The 25,403-nt window shown below is 39.4% G+C and overlaps 1 protein-coding gene across 2 annotated transcripts in view; it reads left to right on the forward strand.

The window, feature by feature from the left end:
- Window positions 1–25,403, forward strand: part of SPTBN5 (spectrin beta, non-erythrocytic 5) — a 102,563-nt gene that overhangs the window by 24,348 nt on the left and 52,812 nt on the right. For both annotated transcript variants that reach the window (XM_048064958.2, XM_048064957.2), the window contains 19 exons: window positions 1,451–1,702; window positions 2,405–2,692; window positions 3,335–3,581; window positions 4,352–4,491; window positions 5,798–5,897; window positions 7,163–7,333; window positions 7,437–7,601; window positions 8,386–8,612; window positions 9,456–9,642; window positions 10,463–10,663; window positions 11,974–12,090; window positions 12,769–12,932; window positions 14,559–14,691; window positions 15,525–15,670; window positions 16,639–16,753; window positions 18,753–18,863; window positions 19,985–20,164; window positions 23,716–23,919; window positions 25,105–25,254. In XM_048064958.2, the coding sequence (XP_047920915.1) occupies window positions 1,451–1,702; window positions 2,405–2,692; window positions 3,335–3,581; window positions 4,352–4,491; window positions 5,798–5,897; window positions 7,163–7,333; window positions 7,437–7,601; window positions 8,386–8,612; window positions 9,456–9,642; window positions 10,463–10,663; window positions 11,974–12,090; window positions 12,769–12,932; window positions 14,559–14,691; window positions 15,525–15,670; window positions 16,639–16,753; window positions 18,753–18,863; window positions 19,985–20,164; window positions 23,716–23,919; window positions 25,105–25,254 (3,298 nt within the window). The remainder of the gene's footprint in view (window positions 1–1,450; window positions 1,703–2,404; window positions 2,693–3,334; window positions 3,582–4,351; window positions 4,492–5,797; window positions 5,898–7,162; window positions 7,334–7,436; window positions 7,602–8,385; window positions 8,613–9,455; window positions 9,643–10,462; window positions 10,664–11,973; window positions 12,091–12,768; window positions 12,933–14,558; window positions 14,692–15,524; window positions 15,671–16,638; window positions 16,754–18,752; window positions 18,864–19,984; window positions 20,165–23,715; window positions 23,920–25,104; window positions 25,255–25,403) is intronic.

The following is a 25,403-nucleotide window of genomic DNA, read 5'->3' on the forward strand; positions in this document are numbered from 1 at the left end:
TCTGGGGCTCCCAAGAGGAGCTGGGCCTCACAGCCAGGGCCCATCAGGCACAGGGGAAGCTTGTAGCCCTAATGATGACAGGAGAGGCTGCAGTCAGGACGGGAAATCCATCTTTGGTGAAGTCTGAGGGCCTCAGTCAGCAGGGCCATGCCTGGGCTGGAGCAGGGCTGTGATGCAGCCAGGCTGTAGCTTGGGCCAAACCCTGCAGCACAGCCTCTGAGGAGAGCAGCAACCAAGGGCTGGGGTCAGCCCTGGCACCTCTCCCTTCCCTGCCAAGTCTGTCCCGGCAACCACCAGCAGAACAGGGCCCTTGAGCCTGGCAGCCGAACCCCCATGGGGGAAGAAGAGGCACTTGGGCCTGCATGCTGGCCTCCCCTCACAGCATGGCTGTCGCTGTGCCTTGCACAAGCCTTCGCTGGGGGAGCCTGCTCAGGACTGCCCTGGTCACGGCCAGGGCATGTGGGTCCCAGGCCAGATCAGAGTCCCCCCAGGGATGTGTCAGGGGGACACATTGCTCCATGGACCAGGTCCCACAGCAACAGCTTATGGCTGAAACAGCCTGAGCTGACAGCGTACAGCAAGGGCTGGCTGCTCTGTATAGGATGGGGAGCTGGGAGCCAAGGGGATGGGGATGGGAGAGGGGCCTTGGCAGGCAGGGTCAGTCCCACAGGAAGGCAAACAGGGCAGGCCCAGGACGGTAGCCAGGGTCAGGTGTGAGTCCCAGCTGTCCCCACTGTCACTAGCAGGAAGAGGGAAGGCCTCGGCTGCACTAGCTCTAGGCTGGTCCTGAGCCCGATGTCATACATCCAGGACTAGTGGGTTCCCTCAGGCCCCTGACACTCAGATATTTAAACTGCAGCATAAGGAAAGGACAATGTGAATCCATCCTCAGGTAACAGCAGTGAATTCAAATAGTTCTATTTATATTGTACTGCAGCAACTGATTTGGTTAATTGGTTGGGGTGAGGGTGCCCTTAGCAAATATTGAAAGGAACAGTAAATCCTGTTTGTCTTCACCAAGTATCTTTGGTACCTGTTGTATACATGTCCCTGTACATTCCACCCAACTGAAACTGTGAGGCACAGCCAGGTCCTAGTTTTAACCAGTGCTGTTTATTTGCATCATGTTCAGTATTTCTGGTCACCTGAACAGGATTCCCTTGTTTGAGATGTCACTGTGATGAACTCTTGAGGTTGCTGGGGAGCACTGTTGTTCACATACTCAGCCCACTTAAGTTCTGATGAAGTCTGTTACATAAGACTTCAATGAGTAGAAAAAGGATATATGCTTCCCTTCTTGTTTTCTGAATTCAACTCAGAAACAAATCTCACTCTGGCTAAAACTTTGTGTAACAAAGGCTACACACTGAATCTGTTTTTTAGGTGGTGGCATGTTCTGAGGTAGTGGCTGAGGCTACATGCAGGTAATCGGGTTCTCTCTCTCTCCAAGGTGGGAACGCATGGAATCGCTGAAGGAGGAGAAGGGATCAGAACTGATTGGAGTGGCTGATGTGAAGACCTTTCTTCAGGACTGTCAGGGCATTGGAGTACTACTACAAAACAAGATGGTACAGCTCAGGGATCTGGAACCAGGGAACTCACCTGCTGGGCTGGAGTCAAACAAGCGCAAACTGTCTGCAGTTGAGAGAGAGGTCCTGGTGATGGAGAGGAAAATTGAGTACTTGAGGAGTGTTGCAAAATCGTAAGGAATCTGCTCTTTGTTTCTGTATTCTTTGTTAATTTTCTAAGATCACGTTGTAAATAATGGCTATGAAGAGAATGAGCAGCCTGTGAAGTTTCCCTTGGAAATTCTTTATAGTATTATTTCTATATTATTTTATATATATTGTTTCTATAGTATTATAATATAGTATATGTTTCTTTAGTATGCCTATGTGATTGATGAAGTGTTTGTTTCCAGGCTTTGCTGTTGTAGAAGGAATCTGTAAAAACCACAGGATTGTTTGTGGCTCTGTCAAATTGTCTCTACTAATGGGAGTTAATTCCACGTTTTGTATTTGTTATCATTTAGGTCCTGAAAGACAGTAATCAGGGGAAGCAAAGATGAAAGAAGAAAGATAACAGAGAATTGTGCAGTAGGGTTTGAATTTGAAACAGGAATTTAAAGATTTTTACTTCTTTGAGTCTTCTTTACATTCACAATGGGAATGAGTTAATTGACCCACAAGAATGTTACCAGAGTCTTTCAAGAGGCTGCATTTTATTCAGTACACCATTTTCACACCAATATTTCTTTCTAGTTTAGAGTATTTGGTGCCTTAGCTGACATTCTTTTTAACAGAAATGTAAATATTCAAATCTATTACTTTTAAAGAGCCTTGTCTCAAGCTTTAAATGCCTGAAGCCGTTCATCCAATTGAATGTATTTGATTTCTTGCTGCAGCATTAAAGACACCAACCCTGCGGAGAGCAAGGCCATCACGGAGCAGGTGGAGAACATGGAGAGGCTTTTGACAAAGCTCAAGTTGGAGACCCAAAAGAAGCGGGACGTTCTGCAGCAGGCTCAAAATCAACAGTCCTTCCTGCAAGAGAGCCGCAGGCTTCTGCTGTGGGGAGAAGGCATCAGGGAGAAACTGAGCAGTGAAGAAATGGGTGTGGATGTGGCTTCTGCAGAGCAATTGCTGAGGGAACATCAGGACCTTCTGAAAGAAATTAGGTCTCAGAAGGAAAGGTAAAGAGATTCTATCAGGCTGGGCAGAGTGGAGTGATATTACAACAGTACTGTGAAGATGAAACTTGTCTGTCGTGTACATAAATTGTGCATGAAAATTACACTGAGTGTTTATTTAAACGCTCATGAAACTTTATGTCAGAAGGAGATGGCTGAACACAAAATCCAGTTATTTTTTGCATTTTTATACTGATGGCAAGAAGGGGGAAATGTCTATTTGGAGGAGTGTTTCACAAGCTCTCCTGACACTGGAATAATGCCACCTGCACTTTATTTCATTTCACCTAGTTCTTCTCTTCCTAGGCCTTATGTTTCCAGTTGCTATCATCTTCAGTTCTGTTCCTCTGTATCATTATCAAGTTCCAGATACAGAGTTGAATCCTCTTGTCCATTTAATGGGAAAGCCTATTAATATGGGTTTTCAAACCAAATAGGGAAATCTTTCCTACCACCTCTAGCCTGTATCTCTGAGCAAACAACTACATGCACTTTGTAGTGTACAATAATGGCTAGCAGGGAAAGAGCAAGTGGGAGGGAGGAAAGCTTAGTGTCTAGGTACTGCTTAGAGAAAAATTAGCTGTGGTAGAAGAGAATTCATATGCTCTCATGCAGTGAGGTATCACTTTTCTTTCTCTCTGGAAGATTTGTGCAGCTAGAAGAGCTTGGGCGCAAAGTAATCCATGAACAACCCAGTAACAGCAGGACCAAAGATGTCCTACAGTACATGGAGAGGCTTGCCCAGGAGAACAAAGAGCTGGAAAAGATGTGGGAACAGCGACAGAAAAAGCTGCAGGATGGCCTGGAATTGCAGAAGTTCAACAGGGAAGGAGACCGTATCAATGCTGCCCTCTCTAGCCATGAGGCCTTTCTCCGGGGAGATGACCTTGGGGTACGTACAGCAGCTGATTTTGTTTCTTCCTAATTCCTCTCCCCATCCAGGGAGTCACAACAATTTTCTTAATTAAATCAGCTTCCTCATTCTTATAGTTATGGCATTTCATACTTTGAAACTCGACTTTCAGGTTCTTATTCATGTTCTTATGTTCTTATTCATCATAATGAAAAGGAGACACATTGTCTCAAAAACATTTTTAAAAATAGCTAGAGTTGTGATCTGTTGCTGTGTTTGCATGTCAGATGATTTAAAAACAGTTCAGTGACCAGTTTGGTGTCTAATGCTAAAAAAAGATTTTGAGCTTGAACATAATTAGGTTTTTTTCATTGAAATAAAAACCTCAGTTTAAAAAAATACGTTTTTTCTTTTCAGTAATTATGTTTAAAATGTTAAACCAAATGAAGGGAAAAACCAAATGCAGATCATATTCACAAGATCAGTGAAGGAGAATTTTATTCTCCTTCACTGGAGATTTTATTAATTAAGGCCATGCTGGCATATAGATGCAGAATACAGATTTTCTTAAAAGGTGAAAAAAAAACATAATTTAGGAACAAAAATAAGATGGGGAAACAGATATGATACAAGCCTAAACACATCTGCTGCTTGTTTAAAGCCCTGAATGTATTATGCATGTGCTAAATGTACAGTGTCCATCTGTCTGAAAGAGAAGGGGGATAGTAAGGTCCTTTTTTTTTTTTTTTGCTACAGAAACAACATATGACCTAGAAAAAAATTGTTCAATTTTTCTTTCTTAAATGCAGGACCATGTAGATGCTGTTCGAAGCCTGCTGAAACAACATCGTGAATTTGAACAAGTGCTAATGGTGCTGAAGAGACGAGTTGAAGCACTTAATGAAAATGGGGTGAACCTAATAGAAAGCAGGCACTTTGCGTCTCACGCGTGAGTCCAGACTCCTTCCCTCTTTTTGTTCCAAGGTGGGGTCTAGAAAGAACAGGGATTCCACAGGAAGCATTTAGTTTTAATAAATGATCCAGTATGATTAGAGTGAAATGAAAATCTTTCTCTAAGACAGGATTCAGACTCCAAGGACAAAGGGCAATGGCTTTAAACTAAAAGAGGTTAGATTTAGGTTAGATGTTAGGAGGAAATTCTTTACTATGAGGGTGGTGAGACACTGGCACAGGTTGCCCAGAGAAGCTATGGATGTTCCATCCCTGGATGGGACATCGAGGCCGGGTTGGATGGGGCTTTGAGCAGCCTGGTCTAGTGGGAGGTGACCCAGCCCATGGCAATGGGGTTGGAACTTGGTGGTGTTTTAGGTCCTTCCAACCCAAGCCATTCTATGATTCTTTTTCCAGACTGTGATTTGCTGGATGAGGGCAGGGAAAGGAGAGTATTTTAGAAAGATATAAGCTTCCTGTTCTCTCAGAACAAATAAGTGAAATGTTCTAGGTTAAAAATGGCATTTTACAGAACACTAGAGTAATTCTCCTTTTATCGTAAACTATGTATAGTGTTAAAACTGCTTTAACATAAGCACATTAAATGCTTGCATAATTCATTTTTTCTTTCACTTATCAGTATCATATATGTTTGTAATGTATACAGTATGTTTGCTGTTAAAAATTTACAAATGACTTCACAAGGAAATAAATCATCAGGAACAGCTCCTTTGTGTTGTTCTGGAAGCTCAAGTGTCATCTGTAATTCCTTTACTGTGATAGACCCACTAGAAGCTAGAAAAGGGAACTCTGCATAAAAAAAGAATTAGAAATTGAGGGTCATAATGGACCTCTTAGGTCAAACAGACTGTGGTTTTGTGATAACAAGTGATAATTTCTTGAAAATTCCTTCCACAAATTCATAAAACTGCTCTTAAAACCAGATTTCTTGCCAAATCTACTACCATTAGAAGGCCATTCCAGAGCATCATTGCACTTGTATCACAGGTAAAATTATTAGTTAAGGTGGAATAGTTGGGTCTAGGTGTTGTAGTCAAACATGCATGACTGCAATTCATGAATGTAACACAGCTATACAAAAGGAAAATCCAGAGCAGCTGGCAAGCATTAGCTGCTTTCCAGATGAGTTGTGCATGGTCGTAGGACAGGGCCATATATCACTTCCTCCTGTCAATAGATGTGTTGAACTAGATTCCAGTGATATCACACTAATGAATACAGTATAACCATGGGCATCTATATGACTACTACTACTACATTGGACTTGTTATTTATCTTGGTAGTATCGAAGAGAGAATGGCTACACTCCGGCAAAGATGGGAACGGTTGATACAAAGCAATGCTGAGAGAAAACAGAGGCTGTTGGATTCCCTGCAACTGCAGGTAAAATGACTGAATCTGCAGATTTAGTCAGGCATGCGTGAAGTAATTTCACCCCTTGGCTTAGTAAGAGACATATCTCAAACTGCTGAGCATTCCTACTGCAGCTCACTTTCCACTTTCTCTTTGGTTATGAGACAGAGAACATCACTATCCAGAGAGGAAGTGATGCACTGGTGATAGATCTTCCAAAGCTATAACCAGAGCAAAATACAAAAGCAAATATTGAGACATCAAATGAAAAATATCACCAGAATGTTTTACCTACTGGATAAGTTTATTCTACTCGTTACTTAATATTTTTCTGAGCCTTAATCATTTGGCAAAAATTAACATTTTACTCTAGATTAAAGTAATTATGGAGAATATTTAAAGAAAGTGTTACTCATAACTATAAACGGATGACTTCTGGCTCACATTCTGAATTCCTAGTGACAGTTTTTCTTCAGAGCGATGAGATCAGGTTCTGCTACTGCAGTGTTACCTGTGCTTGTTCTCTTGTGCTTAAAGCAATCAGTCAAGTGTTACAGTTCGAAAAGCATCAATTAGAACAAGATTAACTTTTTTTTGCATTTTAATTTCATTTTAATCAGGTCTTCATCATTATTGTTTATTGCTTTTATTTGCTATACATACAAAGAAGGACTTTACCTCAGGGATTTGATTTTTCCGGGACACTTTATCGTGGCTTTCTGTTGTAGATGCAAATTTGGCAAGTTCCCTCTATGTCCCTTAGACTCTGTTCACAAAACTTTTTCACTCAAAGGGTTTATAAAGAAATGAATAAACAATAAGTATGATTATTATTCTTCCTATAAGGTGCCCTACATGAAAATACCTACCAAAGTACACAATACATAATTGGGACACACCACTTTATGCTGGTTATATATGATACTTACATTAACAGTACTTTTGGAAAGAACTTATCTTCCAGTGCTGAGACACAAAGTGATATGGGAAGGTTAGACCACATATCATTCAAATAGTGTGTAAAAAGTGCATACCTTTGCTGACAATAGAATTCAACAGATTAGTATGTATTGTAAAAAGGGACTAAGAGATATTACTCCGAGGGCTTAAGAAGTCAATAGTTCAATGTCATAACTCCTTAATTAAGAGTGCTGGTTATATAGAACAACTTTCATATGAAAATATAACATATTTTCTAACTCTTGGAAAAATCAGGGCTTGATCCTAATGGCAAGGATGGCAAACCCACACAAAAACATAAATTAAATCTATTTAATCCTATTTGTTTCTGTAAGGAGTTTAATCGTGATGCTGCTGAGCTTTTGATATGGATGGAAGAGAAGTACAAGATTGCATCAGACGAATCGTATCGTGATCCAACAAATGTTTTACGCAAACTGAAGTGGCATGAGGCTGCTGAGAAGGAAATGATGGCTAATGAGAAGCATTTTGCAACACTAATAAAGGTGAAGGCGGTTTTGGAACTCAGTCTTCCATCTTGTACCAAACTTCATAGAAGCTGATCTGCTCAAAAAAAAAATAAAATAAAATTGTGCTGTGTTTCTCCAGAAAGGAAATCAGATGGTTCAAGATGGCCATTATGCTGCAGTTTCTATACAGAACAAGATGTCAGAGCTACAAAAGAAGTGGAAGGAACTATATGGCAAGATGATAGAGCGAGGCGACAAGCTGAGACAAGCTGGGCAGCAAGAACAGCTCATGGAACTGCTCCAGGTCAGGAGGTGGTGGGCTGCAGAGGGGAGGGGTGGCCTAGGAATCTGGTTACACTGTTGATATGGAGTGATCCTCACAAAAAAGAGCAGAATACCCTGCAGATAAAAGTATATTTTAAGATGTTTGGATATCAGACAGATCACTGGACTTTGCCTACAGTCTCAGGAGAGAAACCCCAATATAAGGCCAGTTTAGCACACTAAAGCTATGAGCAGGACAACAGTGCCAGCATGGCACCAAGACGCAAAGCTGATGAACTCTGGCTCAGCACTGCATCTATGTGACTATCGAATACTGAGAAACAAATCAAAAGTATCTGCAAGATTAAACACTATGCAAACATGCCAGCTTGCTTGGAGTCGGTTTGAGGGTTGGAGTCATGGCATTACATTAAATAAGTAATCCACGCAAATTGTATGAGAGGAACAATATGCTGTGAAGCTGTTTCCAGATACTAATATTTAATGAAACTGCTGTTGTATTGAAATTAAAAGCTAAAATTTGAAGCCTTTGAAGTTTGTTTTATATAATGTCACTGAAGACAGTTCAAAGAGATGATTTTGTAATCGTGTACTTTAGTGGCTGGGAAAGAAAAGTACACCAAAATAGAAAACAAAGCGAAGTATTCCCAGGAGATGCCTCTTATAGACACCTGGCATCGTGTTACCAAGAAAGAACATACAAATTTAAAAATTGTATCCAGGAAGCTGTCATGGGAATAGCTGAGTGAAAGAAAATGATGTTGCAAGGTCATTATGAGTGTGCAGTAACCTTTTCCCGGTAGGATGCCAAAAAGAAGATAGAGAAAATTGAGAAGGTTCTTCAGGAATCAGAGACAGGCCATGATCTGCGCTCCAGCCGTGATCTACTCAAGCAGCACAGGCAGCTAGAAAATGAGACACGTGAGCTGGCAGAGAAAATGAACTCCATTGTGTCTCATGCGAGGAAAATGGCCACCAATCACTTTGACTCCCAGAGGATTCTGGAGGAAACACAGAAATACCTGAAAAGGTGAGGTACCACTCTCTTTGTGTTTCCACCCCTTGTGACATAGCATTTTTTGTTCCACATTCTAGAAGATGTCTTTCTGTTGATTAGGTTTAACCCATGCTCAGGAATTATTTTTCCTACTGTTTCTGCCACAATAGTGCTTTGGTCTGTACCTGCACAGCTGCCTGTTGACCCACCTCAATCTTTATTGCTGGAACTTACTTCTTGTCTGCTGCCCTCCTACTCTGGTCCATCGGTTACCTATAGGTCATCCAGCTGCTTGCTAAGAGGAGCAGTGATCCAGTATTCAGTAGTGACTAGCTTCCTTAAAACATCACAGGACAAGCCTATGGCTTCAAAAATGTAAATCTTTTTTCCCTCTACTGGAGTTTGTTGTTATCATATAAGTCTAAACTAAAAAGTGGACTGAAATTCTCTTTCTTCCAAAGAACACTACTATAATGGCTGGAAATTGAGGCATGGATAGTGCGTTAACTGTATTCCCCTTTAGATGTAGGCTTGCTAAACAGAAGATGAGTGTTAACTCTCCACTAGCACTATATATTGCAGCTGCATGATCCATGCATGGCTATATTACTGCAAAGCCTTATCAACAGCTTCACGACTTCATACAGCTCTGGTCCCGTTTCCTCTGCCCTCATGTCAAATCCCTTCCATACTTGCCAGAAGTAGCCTTCTGGAGAAAGGGTTCTTGTATGTACAGCCAGTACTATCCATTGAAGTTTAATTGCAGAGGTAAGTGTCCAGTGTTCTCTTATCATTCCTGTGGTATAATAGGCCAATTCCCTTTGCAGGACTGGGGTAAAGCTTTGTTTAACATATATTTTAATGGATGACCCCTAGGTTTGAGTCTTTACAAGCACCTCTTGATGAGAGACGTAAGTTGCTGGAAGCTGCAGTGGATCTTTACGAGTTCTACCATTACCATGACATGGAGATGAATTGGATTAATGAGCGTTTGCCTATTGCCCATTCTACCAACTGTGGGAAATCTTTGGATGTTGCTCAAAGCCTGTTGCAAAAACACAAGGTAACTCCTTTAATCAAGTGTATTATAGCATGTTGGCACATTGGACTTCACCTTGGTCTGCAAACCAGCACCTGCAGTGTTCTCCTTTACTTCCAGAAAGGCTGTTGCAAGCAAAATGTAGTGGCATACTCTTGCTGAAGTATGATTCCAGCACATTGAGACAAATCAGCAATGTGGTGATGATTTCCAGAACAAACAAGGAATTCCTGTAGGATCTACAAAATTTGTCATGTTTTACAGTATTCCAATTCTGAGAAACTTTATAACTCTTCCCATTAAAAGTGGAAAAAAAGCTGGTATACCTCACACTAAATAGAAGGAGTGAGTTTTTTGCTTTGTGCAGTGGTCTTAGTAGAATATTTTAACTCTCATATGCTCATACTATTTTAGTTCTATACTTAACTGCACTCATTGTACGTGCAATGTCATCTTGAGGTAAGTGTGGTATCCCGTAGGAGAGCCTAAAACATGGGAAGGAGAAAGGGTAGAATCAGGCCAGAGCACTGGGCCAAGGACTTTGGTGAGTAATGCTGAGGTTGGAGGGAAGTTAAAGATGCCTGCTGTCACCTTGCAGATCCTATCTCTTCCCTCAACAGTAGTACTAACAGCAGAATATTATACAAATGGGAATAAGACTGGCAGCTCAGGCTGCAGCTGTTGTGGAAACCAACAGTCCTTGTGCTCACTGGCATAGATAATTGCTACGCTGTGCTGACCATCACCAGCTGCCAGTTTTGTTTATGACTAGGAGAACATAGAAATGTCTGTATCATCACATGCCCTTCCTTTCTTCCTCGTTTTTCTTTTTTCTTATTCCCAGGAATTGCAGGCAGAAGTGAATGCTCACAAGCAGCAAGTCCAGCGGGTCCTGGATAAAGGAAGGACAATGATTGTGGGCCAGCATCCATCAGCTCAGAAAATAAATGAGAAATGCCAGGAACTTGTGACTGCCTGGCAGGGCCTGGAGAAGGCCTGTGAGGAAAGGATGAAGCAGCTGCAGCACTCAGTTGGCTTCCAGGAGGTATAAATTACAGCAGAGTACTCACAGAGTAGCTTTTGCAGAGAAACAAGAGGACTAAAGTTTTGAACTGAATTACAAAACAGCTTTAGTCTCTCCCTTTAATAGGCCTGGAATTCACTTAAGCTACTTGGGGTGAGACTCAAGGGAATGGAGGGCTGGGCTGCACAGCTGAGTGCAGCCTCCAGTCCAGAGTTGGTGCTCTAAAGGTTTAGCTTGGACTCTGTACCCATCCCTTATGGTTGAGTGTAAGACACCCATTTTTCCTAATAGTACCTCCTTTCTCAGTATCTTTATACAGCATCAGGCTTTGACTTAAGTAATGCAAAGGAAATCAGAAAAGAAGTGATCTAACCTGTGTCTGTTGAAAGCAACAAAATGATATTGAAAAACTGATAAAGCTCTTCCTCTCAGAACAAGTTAGGACTTTTGACCATATTGTTTCAACAGGATATTGGACCATAAGTTTAGTCTGCTTAAAAAAAAAAAAAAAGATTGCATGCAAATATTTATCTGGATAATCCAAATGTTCTGTCATCAGTGGATCATTGGAAGTACAGTTACTTAGATGACACAGGTAGTTTTGTAGACATAAACAGCATTTGCACAGAGCTCACACGCTCACCTGAAGTATGCTCCCTGGAGAATCTGATCATCTTATTTCCTCCACCTGTGAAAACAGCTATCAATACTGTAGGCTTAACAAAGCCTGATTTTTATAGGTGATTTGAACTTCTCAGAAAGTGGAAGGAGAAATATCCCATTGTTAGCACCTACCATTAGTAAAAGACAAATCAAATAAGAATGTCAATGTGAAGAAAAAAAAGTAAGACAACTAGAAACTTATTGCCAGAGCTTTGATGTCTGGAAAAGATCTCAGTTATCTTGCATGGAAATCTTCCATCTGTGCCTCCTTCATATGATTTGACAGAGCAACATATATAAATTGTTGCTCTGGCAGTACATATAAAATCCTTATAAGAGGTTCCATTTAGAACCATTTTTAGAACCAAGTTCCATTTGCAATTTAGAAAGCATTTTTTCAGGGAGTTTGCAAAGTTAACATAGTCTTCCTTGGCTTCACTGCTTAGTAGAAATAAGACCCAGCTTCTTCCAAGAATCCTGCAACTTAGTCTGGTTCATGTGAAATAGTAGTTCTTGGGATTAAATAGTCTTTATTTGTTATTCAATATCACATTGCAGTAGACCTTACTGTAGTAAGGTCTCCATTTCAAATTTACTAGATCAAAAGAATGATATGAGTATTACAGAAGTTGAAGTAGACGTTAATTTGCTTTCTCTTTAACTGATAGTTTCTAATGAATACTTCAGACCTGGAGACTTGGATAGCAGAAAAACGTCCGCTTGTGACCAGCAAGGACTATGGTAAGGATGAAGATGGAACACTGAAACTCCTCAAGAAAAATAAGGTATTTCAAAAGTTTTTTAGTAATTCTTGAAGAATTAAATAAGAAATGTTCCAAGTTTGTGATTGTGGATAAGTGAAAGAACTGAGTTCCTATGTTGCTTTGAGAAGGAATTTCCACTATAAGATTTGAATTTATGCATCCATTGCCAAACAGGTTTTTTAACAGAGCTAGGATCTCCTTTGCATTGCATACTCTAGAATAAGAGAGTCTGAGAGTCTCATGTGTGTAGTATACAGATGTTATGGTATGCAAGAAACACACTTTAGTGCTGAATGAACAGTAGTTTGGCAAAAAAAGAGAATGATAAATATTCTCATCTTATTTTTCTGAGGCCAAACTAACTGTGATCTGATACCTGCTTTTCAGTCTCGACATATGCATGGAGAAGCTTTTTTTTTTTTTTCCTAGAATCAAAGATACAGTTTGAGTATTATTATTCCAGGAATACTTTGCCTAAAAATGTATCAGGAATTTCTAATCGTCTTCATTCATCCAATTTGTTTGATTTTATGTACCTTTTCTTTTTTTCCAAAAAATATTGATAGAAAATTATCTGAAATTGTTCAAGTCATGTTCTTCTCTTTTAATGTCTCATCGATTACACCATAGGCTGGTGCAAAATTTCAAACAGTGGAACTCTTGAACAAGTTGCTCTCATTCCACTCTTCTCTCTGCCAGGCACTGCAGCATGAGATTGCTGTTTACCAAAACCTGCTGAAAGAACTAAGTGAAAGTGCCCAAAATCTTCCTCTTGCGGGCTCTATTCAGTATGTTGAGGTTGATGCACCAAAGCAACAAGTTCACGCAAGACTGCAGGAGTTGCAGGAACTAGCAGCAGCAAGGTATGAACTAGAAAATACATAACTGACTCTAATCTAAATTGCCCCCTGGATCCTAGGTTTGATTCAAAGCCTGTTGAAGTCAATAAAGAATATTTCTAGTTACTTCACTAGAATTTTTATCATATCTATCAACTCTACTTTTTCTAACTGTATGCAAGAAATTGCTTGTTTCTGTATTTGAATTCAGTGCACCTATGAGCTTTTTATTATTACTAAGCAAAAGCTCTACATTTTGTTTAAGGACTTTCACTGCATATTAAGGATTTGAAGCCTCCAAATTTCCTCTTCACACTTCATCGTCCTCCTTAAAGTGACCTGAGATGCCAGATTCTGATTTTCCTTTTATTTGGAATCTGCTATCAAATGGTGGGGGAAGATTTGTTTTTAAAAGGTTTCCTTAGTGTTGCTTTAAAATGACTTGATTCATTACATAGCATAAGAGAGGCAATTATAGTTACACTTATTTTTATGCCCAGTGGCAGTGTTAGTATAGGAAGGCTTTTGTTCATGAATGAGTCATTTACTTTTTATTTCACTTCCTTTCTGCTATTATTACAATAAAAACTTATAGCAAGGCAGTTTTCTTGTACCCAGGGTTTTAAAATACTTTTAGCTTGTTGGGAATGAACAAATGTCTGTTTGGACATTTTAGGATTTTGCTCCACAAAAAAAAAAAAAATCACTCAGAAAAGGAATAGGGCTCTGCAAGTAGCATAATAAATAAACGAGTCTGAAAATTGGAATACTTAAGTCCACAGTAATGCTGATGTTTTACCTGTTGTTTCTATTTTGTTTACAATTTAAAAAGTAGAAGCATGAATAGAAATTCCCGTGAATTAGAAGTTCAGAGAAATAAATGATCTAGAAATAATAAAATATTTGAGTATGTTGAATGCAGAAATGTTCTGTGTTCTTTCATGCTTAACATTAATCTGGGTCTCCTGGTGCCTTATTGGTGCTCTGCTTTGTACCTCCTGTCTGCATTCCCCTTGGTGGGATGGACACTCTGAGCAGGCTCCGTGTCTTGTGATGAACATTTGTGATTCAGACAAGGTTCACCTTTGCTTGAATATTTGCACAATGAAAGGCAGTGTTAACAGATGGAAAGTTAGAATTTTGTTTACTGTGTACGGTCTGTAGTGTGTCAGGCTGTATTATAAGATACTCTAGGCAATCATAAATATGCAGCAAGTTGCAGCAGTTTTGCTGCATGTGTAATGTGAGCTGAATTACATAGAATGTCTTTCATAGCACTTGCCTTCCTGGTGCACCAACTTTAGTTAGATTTCCTTCTCATTTTCATAAGTACCACAATCATCTTTAGAAAGACGGGTTCAAAAGAAAAGGTATTCTCATTTAAAAACAAATAAAACTGAACAGGGAGAGAGCTCAGCAAGGTACTGTGCTCTTCTGGAAACCTCAGCCAGTGAGTCTGACCTGGCTGACAGCTGTCATCCTACAACTGTCCTTTCCAGTGAGAAACAAAGTCAGCTCTTTTATTAGAGACAGTGAATTTTGATGATGAGACGCTTTGGGGATCAGTGGGAAGAAAGTTATTCATTGCCCTGCACTTTTATTCCCACCATCTAATTGTGTTGTCTTGTCCTTGTCTCGTTCCCCCAACAGAGGGAAGAAGCTGGATGAGACTCTTGCCTTGCATGAGTTCCTACGGGAATACGAAGATCTGCAGGACTGGATCACTCAGCAGAAACAAGCAGCAAGCTCTGAAGACTATGGAAATGATTATGAGCATGTCTTGGTGAGTTTTTTGAGCAACAATCTTAAAAACAAGCAAACTATATGCAGTCAGACTGTAAAAAGATTCTAAGGCTGTCCTTTAAAACTCAAAAGATAAAGAAAGAATTAAGTATAAATCACTAGGAGACAGGAAAGGAAAAGAAAAGGTTGAAGGGTGAGCGGGAAAGACTGACTGGTTATGACAGGCAGGCAGCACTGCTAGATACTTGCATCTTGTTACTGTGGGACCTGAACTGCATGAAACAACTGCACAGTAAAATGCCTAAGCCTTCAGAGATTCAAAGAGAAACCTATTTTTAATAGCCAGATATTTAAATGTGGTGTACATTAAGGATTTTTTCATCACAAATACTAATGAACAGATATATCTACAGCTATACCTTTTTATATGGCACAGAAACTAGTATAAAGTCAGCCCATTAGAAGTTGATAGCCATTTGGAATCCTCATTTTTAACATTTATTTCAAAATATGTTGTGTCCTAAATCTTAAACTTGGACTATAGTATTCACTTAAAGTATTAAATAAGCTTTTGCATTCATGAAGTAAAAATGTATTATTTATTAAAATTCATTGTACATTGAAAATAAACATTTGTTGCTATCCCTGGTAATCATGTTTCTGCCTTCTATCTGCATCACAGACTTCATGTTTTGCTAACAATCTGTAGCTCCTCATGGTCTTTGGAGGTAAAATCCAGTCATTGATACCCTCCTCTGTAGTTTCTCTATCTCTGAATATGGTCAGCTTGCTACTTGTTTCTCTGACAGCTGAGCAGATATGTTTTGGAAAAAGCAACTCTCAAAATACCTTTGTTGTTGTTTTCTTCAAAAGCAACTTTGTGCCAAATATAACACATTCCAACACCAATTGGAAGCAGCTGGGAAAAGAGTTGTGACTTGCCAGCAGCTGGCAGAAAGCTTGCTAAACTCTGGGCATTCTGAGTCCCGTGAAATCCGTCAGAAGCAGAAAGAACTAAGGTAGGAGACTTGTGTTGGCTCTATCATGCTTTGTCCTTTCAGTTCACTCTTGAAAAGGAAGTGGGAAGAAATAAGAAAAAGGTAAGGTACATCCACCCAGTTCTCTAATTGTAAAATACGTAGTTTGCTCACTTGACAGAGGGCAGTTGCCAGGCCTCATTTAAAAATAAGCTACTATAATGCAGACATTATCTATTTGCTGATTTGCCTTCTTGCAAACTGCACTGGAGGTGCTTTGCAAACAAGGGGTGAGTGAACTTCCTTTGCCTTTTGAAACAGAATCACCTAACTGTAGGGCTGGGTGTTCAGTTGAATCTTTATTGCTTTTAACTTTTGAGCTTGAATCCCATAACTGCTCTGCAGCTGCTAAGATGTTCTGAACCCCTTATGTTTGACATTGGTCCAAGCTGGCCCAAAAGAAAAAGATGAACAAGTAGTTGGGTCTGATTCAGTCCTCCAAATCCTGCTGTGTCAGTTGTAGAACTAAGCATGGTACTGAGCCCTGGCAGTACTGAGCCCAATCAGAAGAGAACCTGATTCGGTCATCCATTTGGTGTCCATGTTGGTGCGGAAGTTTTAGGGGGACAGCTTCATGTAGTTGAGGAGCTGTTGTATGCATCTTTAGAGCTTCATGCATGTGCTTCATTCAGGAGTTTTTCTTCCCACTATCTTCCTCCCTTTCTCCCATATAGCTGCCAAAGGCTGTAGCATATAAAACCCGAAGAGCATATTGGAGAGGGGTGCCCTTATGTAGGCATCAATTTAAGTGCCTGGAGCAGACAAGAGGACATGGGCAGAGTAGGATGAGAGATGTGCTGCCCCTCAGAGAATCACTTCAACAGAATTTAATAGCAGGACTGAAAAAATAAGAGGAGAACTTGTTCTTAGTCTTTCTTCAGACCATTAATCTCCTTTATTTCTAGTTTGCATGTCTTACATGTGTTCTTTTTCCCCTCATTCCTTCCTAGGAACTCCTGGGAGGAGCTGTTGGAAATTACCAGATTACGAGGTGAGCGGCTGAAAGATGCCGAGGTGATTCACAAGTGTTACCAAGATCTGACAGATGCTCTGGCCCATATTGAGGTAAAAAATATTGGGAAAGTCTCTCATAATGAGAACATACATTTCAGCTTAGTTTGTGGAGTATTCTTAAGATTCTCAGCGTGCTTACTGCTGCCTTCTAAAAAATCTCTGTAAGAAAACTGATTACTCAAAGTGCTCAAAAATAATTCTTGGGTAATTTTTAAACACCTGACTGGTCACCTCAGGAGAAACACTGGTGAAATTGAGTACAGCTAGAGTTGCAGATCTGTGGGAGAAGCCAAGAAGACCAGGGCTTGAACTAAGTTGTCTCACATTGCAATGCATATAGTAATATTGTTTTCAGTCATCAAGCCTGACTAAGAAACTGTTTACTGCCTCACTGTTCCTCTTTGTACACCATTGTAGCTTTATGTGCTGAAGAAAGAACTCTCCAGTGGAAAAGGCATTGGTCTGGTTTACAGCAACCATTAACTTGGAAGGGTGTCAGGCAGTCATGTGACAACGCAAAGATAGGCCAAAAATGAGTTCTTTTATTCTTGTTCCAGTGGCCAGTATTGGTAATAATTTTAGACTCCCAGTAGGGGGACTCCCAGGAGGGGGTGGGGGGGGGCGGGCAAAGTCCCAGTGAAAATCTTCAGACTTCTCTCTGTTTTATCTGAATTTCTGGAGAGAAACCACATCCTTGCTGTACTGAGAGGTATGGTTTCCCTAATGTGGGTGTGTGTAGGAGGGGGCAATCCAACAGAGCTTCCACTGTTTGCAAGGCAACAGAGCTTTGCTGGGTGAAGTGCAGTAGATTTTCCACTTGCTTGTACTGGCAAAGGCTACCCTATTCAATAATGTTATTCCTGTTTTCTTTCCCTGTTATGAATGGAAAATCAAATATAATGTATTCCGCTATATACCAGCTGAGGTTTTCAGAACCTGGCACATATTTAACTGTAATAATGAAGTAATTAATTCTGTAGCTGTGACAAGTGACAGTTCAGAAACACTCCACAAACCAACTCCTGGTTTATGCCTATGCTGGATTTGGCCCAGGTAAACAGTGTGCACTTCTTGCATCATATCCTGTTAATAAACTTCATTGCTGAGTGGGAGAAAAATTCAGTCATTATGCCCATCCATTCCTATGTTCCCTGCTCAGATGTCTAGCAGGGAATGCCTTTTCTTGTAGGAATATAGTAGTAGATCTCTCTTAGGTGACCAACTGCCGTGCTGTAAATAGGCAACTACAATATGCATCTCCTTTTACAGCACCAAGACACATTGCTGGTACCCCAAACAAGCCTGTGATTTTGTTACAGAAATGCACTTCTCCAGTGGTTTGAAATGTTCTTCTAATTTTCATCTAAATGTACCTGGAGCAAGTTTCCAACCATTTCAGTCTAGTGACAGCGTTGTCCTGCAGCTGAAATGCTTTTTTTTCTTTGCTTGAAGCATTTCCAGTGCACGTCTGTGTAACAACTAAATCTTCCCCGAGAACCTTTGTTAAGCTAAAGAGATGCTTAAGTCTCCTCTTGTGTGATGATCACTCAGTTTCATCTTTACAATAATCCTTCTTTGCATGTATTCCATTTTTAACTTATCTTTCCTGGATGAGTATAACTAAATTTTTATCTGAAGATGATTCACAGATAGACCACCTGTGTCCCAAAGAATGGCCTGAAACTACCATCTGTCAGTGCTACTTTAAGAATTCACTATATGTCTCTGCAGTGGCTATTGAAGATTGATTCACAGCCCCAAGCCTATAAGACATTCTCTTGTATTGTTTGACCAAGGAAACACTTGAACCTTCATCTCTCACAGTGAAGCTGAGTAGCATAATCACTGAGATGCTTACCAGCGAGTTACTAGGACAGATATGCTAGGACAGAACCCTAATGGCTTCCTTTTACAGTTCTCGTTGGATAACCCAGAATGGTAGTCCTTATCCATGCAGTGTGCATACACAGAGTGACTGAAGTAGACCTCTAATGTGTTTTACTTATAAGTAGTAACTAACAAAGCTTGCTTTGATTTTAACCCTTGCTAGGAGAAGTCCAAAAGTATTCCAGATGGTATTGCAAAGGACATGAGGGGTGTGCAAACCCAGCTTCGGAACCATGTGGCACTGGAGCATGAGCTCCTTGGGAATGAACAGCAGGTAAGAAAGTGATTTGTGGTCTTTAATGTGTACCCAAAATCAAGGTTTCCAAGACAATCATAACATGACAATTACTTACATTTATGAACTTATCTATAAAAGCCTGGTAAACCTTAAGGCTCTTTCTCAGAGCCTCCTGCTATTTTAATGTGTTCAAGGTCTGTGGGCAACGATAAAGTAGGTCATTTAAAACCTTACAAATAAGGGACAAATTATAGTGAGTGCTGATTATTGAAGTGATTCACAAGGATGTTTTTGATGCTATTTGAAATGTATGATTATGCCAAGCTTTATGATGTGTACCACCTTGTTCAAAGCATTCCAGGTGATTACAAGGAAAAATCCAGAATCTGTTTAATAAGTAGAGAGACTGATTGAACACAAAACGTGTTAATTGACTATAGAGGATTACAGAAAGAAGGATGGGGCAACAGTCTGGAAATTTCACCAAGTTTAGTGGGTTGGGAATTGGAATGTGAGAAAGAAAAGAAGGATAAAGCTTGTTACACAAATTTATGAAGTTTCAGCTCATGAAAACAGCTGTTGCTTAGAAAGCTTCCTCATGTCTAGGAGACTTTTTATCCCTTTGTTTTGCAAATGTAGTGCTATAGTTAACACAATGTGTGTTATACTGAGATTATTGAAGTAGCTATCCCAGCATCACTTATCAGTGGCCACATCTCTTGGCCTTACTGCAGATAATGCTAAAATTGATACCACCAGCTGCTTCTTTCTTTTAAAGGTAAAAGAGGATGAGATGAGCATGAACAGAATGTAGTTACAGTTAATCTATACTGTCATTCGGGAAAACAAGGTATAGGTACCTATTATTTGCATTGCTTATATATTAACTATGATTTGAAAAAAAAAAAGAGTAAATGTATCTGTCTAATTGAAAAATCACAGTTGTGATGAGCCATAGCAAACACTGGATGTCACTGTTGTTCCATAGAACTGAAACTAGGGATACTTCTGTTCAACATGAGAAAATTTAGGTCAGAGAATGTGGCTTGAATTGTAATTTGATGTATAATTAACAAAGCCCTTATCACAATTTTCCTAATATTAGCTGAATCTCTATAACTCTCTTTCCTACCCTCTTCTTTCTTCTCTCTGTATAGCTGCAGGAGCTGATCCATTCTGCAGATCATGTGCTGACCCGTTGCTCAAAGAAGCAGGTAGCAGACCTGAAGGCAAAGCAGCAGGCAATAGTGACCAACTGGAAGGCTCTGAAATCTAAAGTGGAACTGCGTAAGAAACTTCTGGAAAAAGCACACAAGCTTTACCAATTTCAGGCACTAGTAAGCACTTCTACCTTTTGTCACTTCGTACACGGGGAAGGCTGCCCTCAATGCGTGTCAATCATGGGTATACTAGTAAGTTGTTGGTACAAGTACTACAGTGCCAAGTACCAAAACAGCAAGGGTGTCCTCTTTTATTAAATACCATATATGATATGGGGAAGAAAGCCAATCCTTTTTCATATTAATGCTGGCTATTCTTTTCCTGTGCTTCATATGGAGGTGAAGTAATTGCTGATGTGGATTTCTAGAATACTTTTGCTTTCCCCATATTCTTGAACCATTCCAGGTGTAACATTGATGTCAATTAAAGCTGCCTCTGGTAGTTTGTATCCTGTTTCCATGTTTGCTGGAAAGCAGAGAATAACCTGGATAAGTTCACCTTGATAACACTTCACATAAATTCATTTTAAGATTGTGAGCTGAAATTAAGACCACTATAAGATTGGACATGATGCTTTTGTGTTAGCACAAGAGGTTTCTGTACACAAGGCTAATCCACTTTAAATCTCTTAAAAGCATTGAAAATCAGCATTATGTGTCTTATTTCATCCACAGATACGTTGTGTGGTTAGAGGCTTAGAGGTAAAGGATGCTCTTTTTGGAACTCTTTTTTTTTTTAACGGTTTGTTTTCTTGTTTTTTTTTTTTAACTGTTAAGACTTCATTTTCCTGTGCAGAACTGTCAAGGAGGAGATAAAATGAGTAAGAATATGACTTAAGAAAAATTACAGTAGCTCTACAGGTGTAGGTGAAAGGCTTATTTGTCCAGCATCCTTTTTCTGACAGTGACCTAGGGAAGATAGTAAGAACAAGGCAAGCTTCTAATATGCATTCTGAGATATGCAGAATATAATATGCATCTCCTGATCAGGAGATGGACCTTGATGGATTTATTCATTAAAATAGAGTTACTCAGAGTTCACTTTGGTATTGATTTCTTTCATAATTGATGCCATAAATTTAGTTATTGACTTCCAATACAAAGTTCTGTTGTTAGGGATGCTCTTTTTTGCTGGAACCACACAAAATACAAACACCTTTGATATGAATTTTGTCAGAAATCTGCCATGAATCCTATCTGAATGGCAAACCTATAACCCATTTCTTACTCTGGCAAAGTGGGTCCTTTCATCATGCATTGTTAACCTTTTATCAGTGAGTACATTAAAAAAAATACACAAATCCATCAGTGTTTAACAGGAAAGGCTACAAAATGAAAAAAACAGGTGACTGCACTCCTAGTGACATGCCTAGATAGAGTTATGCCTCACGTATCTCCCTGTCTCTTTGTTGTCAGTCTGCTGGTAGAAGTACTCCTGATGCTCTCAATTTTCACCTTTCCCAGCAATAATTCCTGAAGAAGTGAAGAGCTGGTTTGGCAAATTTGATGGTCTCATCCTTCTGTCTAGATGTGACAAGGCAGGATCATGTAGCCATTTCTAATAGCTCTAAGAATCACAGCAGCAATAAGGGTAGGTTAGTGCAGCTTTACTGTAGAACAGTTCCCCAAATCACTGAGCACACAGAGGCATCTTTGGTCCCTTTCCTCTTCCAGCTGTGCCAAGAGGTCCACAAGCTTTGATAATGTTAGGGACAGCTGGCCAGTTTTTTTCATTGATTTTTTTTTTTCATTGATATATTTCACACACAGTCCATGGGACTTTTTTCTTTATGAAGTTGTACATAGATTAAAAAGCAGATAATAAATCAAGTTTTTCCATGAAGTAAGAATTCTGCATAATCATCTAGTGTACCTCCTTGCATCCCATCAAGTATGATCTTGCTCTGATTAAAGAGCAAAGCTGGCCCTAACTGACAGCACACAGTAACAGCAGGAGGGCACCAAATCTTACATGAAACTCTGTCAAGGAATTGGAATTCAGTTGTAGACTTGAAGTGTTTCTGAATGACGCTGAGTCTATCATTGGCATTGCCAGTCCAATAATGTCTTGTTGGCTCTTGACTAGTTCATTTGCATTAAGTATTCTGAGATGTATGGATTTTTTTTTCAAAATGCTTAGCTTAAATCTCAATGAGTCTTAGACATTTGCACTGTGCCAAGTGCACTGTCAGTGTGTTCAGTGACACTGAGCTGTGCATGAATTACAGTTCTGTAAGTCAAAATGACACCAACATGTGCACTATGTGGGCCCCTTTGAACGAAAGGTAGTCACCAGGAAGTCATTGAGTATTGATGTTCCCTGGCTATAGGAAAAGAAGTATCTTGGCTTAAAGCCTAAACTCTCAGAATCTCCAAATTGGCCAAGTTCAATTTTGTGGTCCTTTTCTGAAACTATTTCCTTCCTGTCTGGCTGGTTCCCCACCAGCTTTGAGCTGTACCAGATTTTAATGATAGAGATAGAATCCATTGGTAAAATGGAATAGGCAAGAAGCTATTTCCATTATGTATTTTACTTCAGTGGAAAAGCCAGCAACTATTCACAGGAGAAATTTTTCTCTCTCTGCACTAAAAGAGCGTTTGCCTTCAGCACTTACAGTCTTCTGTAACAGTCTTCTAAAATACACTAAGAAACTAAAAGACCATTCACCACCTAAGAATCAAATCAACTAATCCAAACACAAACTAGAATGAAACTTAATTAAACTTAATCATTCCATACAATCTACCGTACAGCTCCTTGCATTCCTGTTTTTTTTTTTAATGAAGTGATACATAAAGGCACAGCACCTGTTGCAGAGTCAAATGGGATACCAAAAGAAAATGGGCTGATGAAGGTGCTATAAATCAAGTACAGAAAAAAAGCTCACCAAAAATGGCCAATTATTTTTACTTGCACAAGTTTTGTCAGTTGCAATCCAAATATAGTTCTCAGAGGTTTGTTAAAGAATTTTCTTGGTCATAATTGCTTCAGCTGAATAGTTCAGATATTTTAAGATACTGTAAATGTGTTTATTGGTTCGTCAGATTTTGAATGTAAGCTAGCACTACATCCTTTTTCCTTCCAGAATTGTGTTTCTATGTGAATCTGTCATAGTTCCACAAGCCAGGAGCTAAATCTGCATACCTGATACGCTTAAACATTTTTTTCTGAACTTTTTTTCCACCTTTATTAGTGTGCTCCGTTTGTTTTTCACCTGAAAATTCTATTTCTCTCTTTTATTTTTGAATATGTTTACTATCTGAGTTTTGAGTGGACTCAGTTTAGCCAAAACTAATGCACAGAAATGTAGGGTGATATATTGTTTAATCATATGTGAAGGAGTAACTGCGAGAAATGCTTAAGGAATGATGGACTAAAGGGCAATAAATGTTATAATGTCACTGATGTGATACGACACAGTATGATTATGACATTACAAATCATGTATGATTTCTTTTAATATGGTACATAGAAATTACTGTAGTCATTTTATCCTCCCTTGCTGAAGTTCATAGCAGTGCTAGAAGTCCTAATTAAATATTTTCTTTCATTTCTGTAATTTTATTACATTTTATTCACTTAAAGTTGAACATCAGTCTATGATTTTCCTGTCTGATAACCCAAGCTTGGGATCTAACCTCAACTTTCACATTTTCTTGGATTCCAGGTGTGGGACTATTTCTCATGGACAGCAGAAATAATAAGGGAAATGAGAGCCAAGGAGACTATTCGGGACCTATCTACTAGCAGCCTGAGACTCACCCAGCATCAACAGCTACTGTCAGAGATTGAAGCACGAGAAGAGAAGTATAATCATGTTGTACAGCTAGGACAGTCACTCTTGCAGGATGAGGAAATAGGATCAAAAGAGGTAATTGAAACTCCTTTGAGTTCAAAGTCAAACACATTCAGCTGCTCAACACAATTGTAACTATCATTCTGTACTATACAGTACTGTAAGCAAACAAATGCATATATGCACTCATATTAATATGCATGACCTACATTTGCCATAGTGTGTTAATTAGGTTGGGCAAAGAAACACCTGTTCCATTTCCTACCTTACCAGTAGATGAGTGCTAACATCTCCTGAGGGCCCATCACAGCAAAGCTGGGCTTATTGGAGAAGCTTGGTATGTTCCGAGCAGTGGAGATAAATCTACACGCTTCCCAAACTGGGTTTTCACACAAATACTGTTTCATATCACAGTTCTAAAACCATACCAGACAGACTAGACAAAGACCTATCAACCAAAAAATGAAAACAAGCACATCAGAGAGTTTAAAACAGTTGGAATATTTTCTGTAGTAGCATTTATGCTGGTGTATTAACTCCCAAGACATGAAAGATGGAAATGAAAATGCTTGTTTACTCATTACAGACAGCTTCTAAAATTTTCATAGTATTGTTTCTACTAGATTACTTCTCTCCAGCAATTCAATAACATCACTTGAATATCTTCAGAAGACTGTGGAGTTCATGCAAATTATTCTTCCATCTGACTAATCCTGAAAATTCATCGAATGCTGCAATGTATAACTAGTAACTAGGAATCTAGTTTGCCTGTAGACAAAATGCAGAGATAATCATTTATAGAAGATCTGTGGATATACAGACTTTGAAAGCTGAAAAATCTAAGATTAAGATATATATTAGCAGAATATAGCATAGTATGCTACATTAACAATTTATTTAAGTATCTGTCCTATCCCAATCTGAAGTGCTATAATTGCACTGTTATGACTAAAGATAATGGAGAAGTAGGATTTGATTCCAGAAGGTACACTGGAGAAACAGTTACCTTTATTTGTTCTTGGCTTGTACTACTATGTATGCTGTAACAGTCATTCCTCTGTTCCTGAGATGAGGCACCTCTCTGATTATCTCTCTGCCCAAATACAAGTGCTGGAACTTGTTCAACTTTTCTTTGTTTGATAATTTTGGTGCAATTTTAGGAGTTTATCCAACGCTCCACTTGATCCTTTTCCTACCATTTTACCCTCGTCCATGGGGTATAAAGACCAACATGAGTCTTTCTTTGGAAATTGTTTTCAGATTCAGCAGAAACTACAGTCTCTGTTGGAAGAGAAGGAGAATGTATACAGTGAGTGGAAACAGAAGAAGAAGTGGCTGGAGAAAGTACATCAAGAACAAATGTTCTACAAGGATTGGAATCACCTGGACAAGCTTCTGAACTCACAAGAGGTATGTGAATTACAAACTTGAAACAAGAAGTTAGACTCTTGGCTTTCAAACTCTTCCATACTAAAAGGGACATTACTGTGCAGCTACCACTTAAAATTCATGGGTCTGTGTATAGACAAGACACTCTTTATTTTTACTTGCATTATGGT

This window comes from Anser cygnoides, chromosome 5, assembly GCF_040182565.1.
Source record: "Anser cygnoides isolate HZ-2024a breed goose chromosome 5, Taihu_goose_T2T_genome, whole genome shotgun sequence".
Lineage (NCBI taxonomy): Eukaryota > Metazoa > Chordata > Aves > Anseriformes > Anatidae > Anser > Anser cygnoides.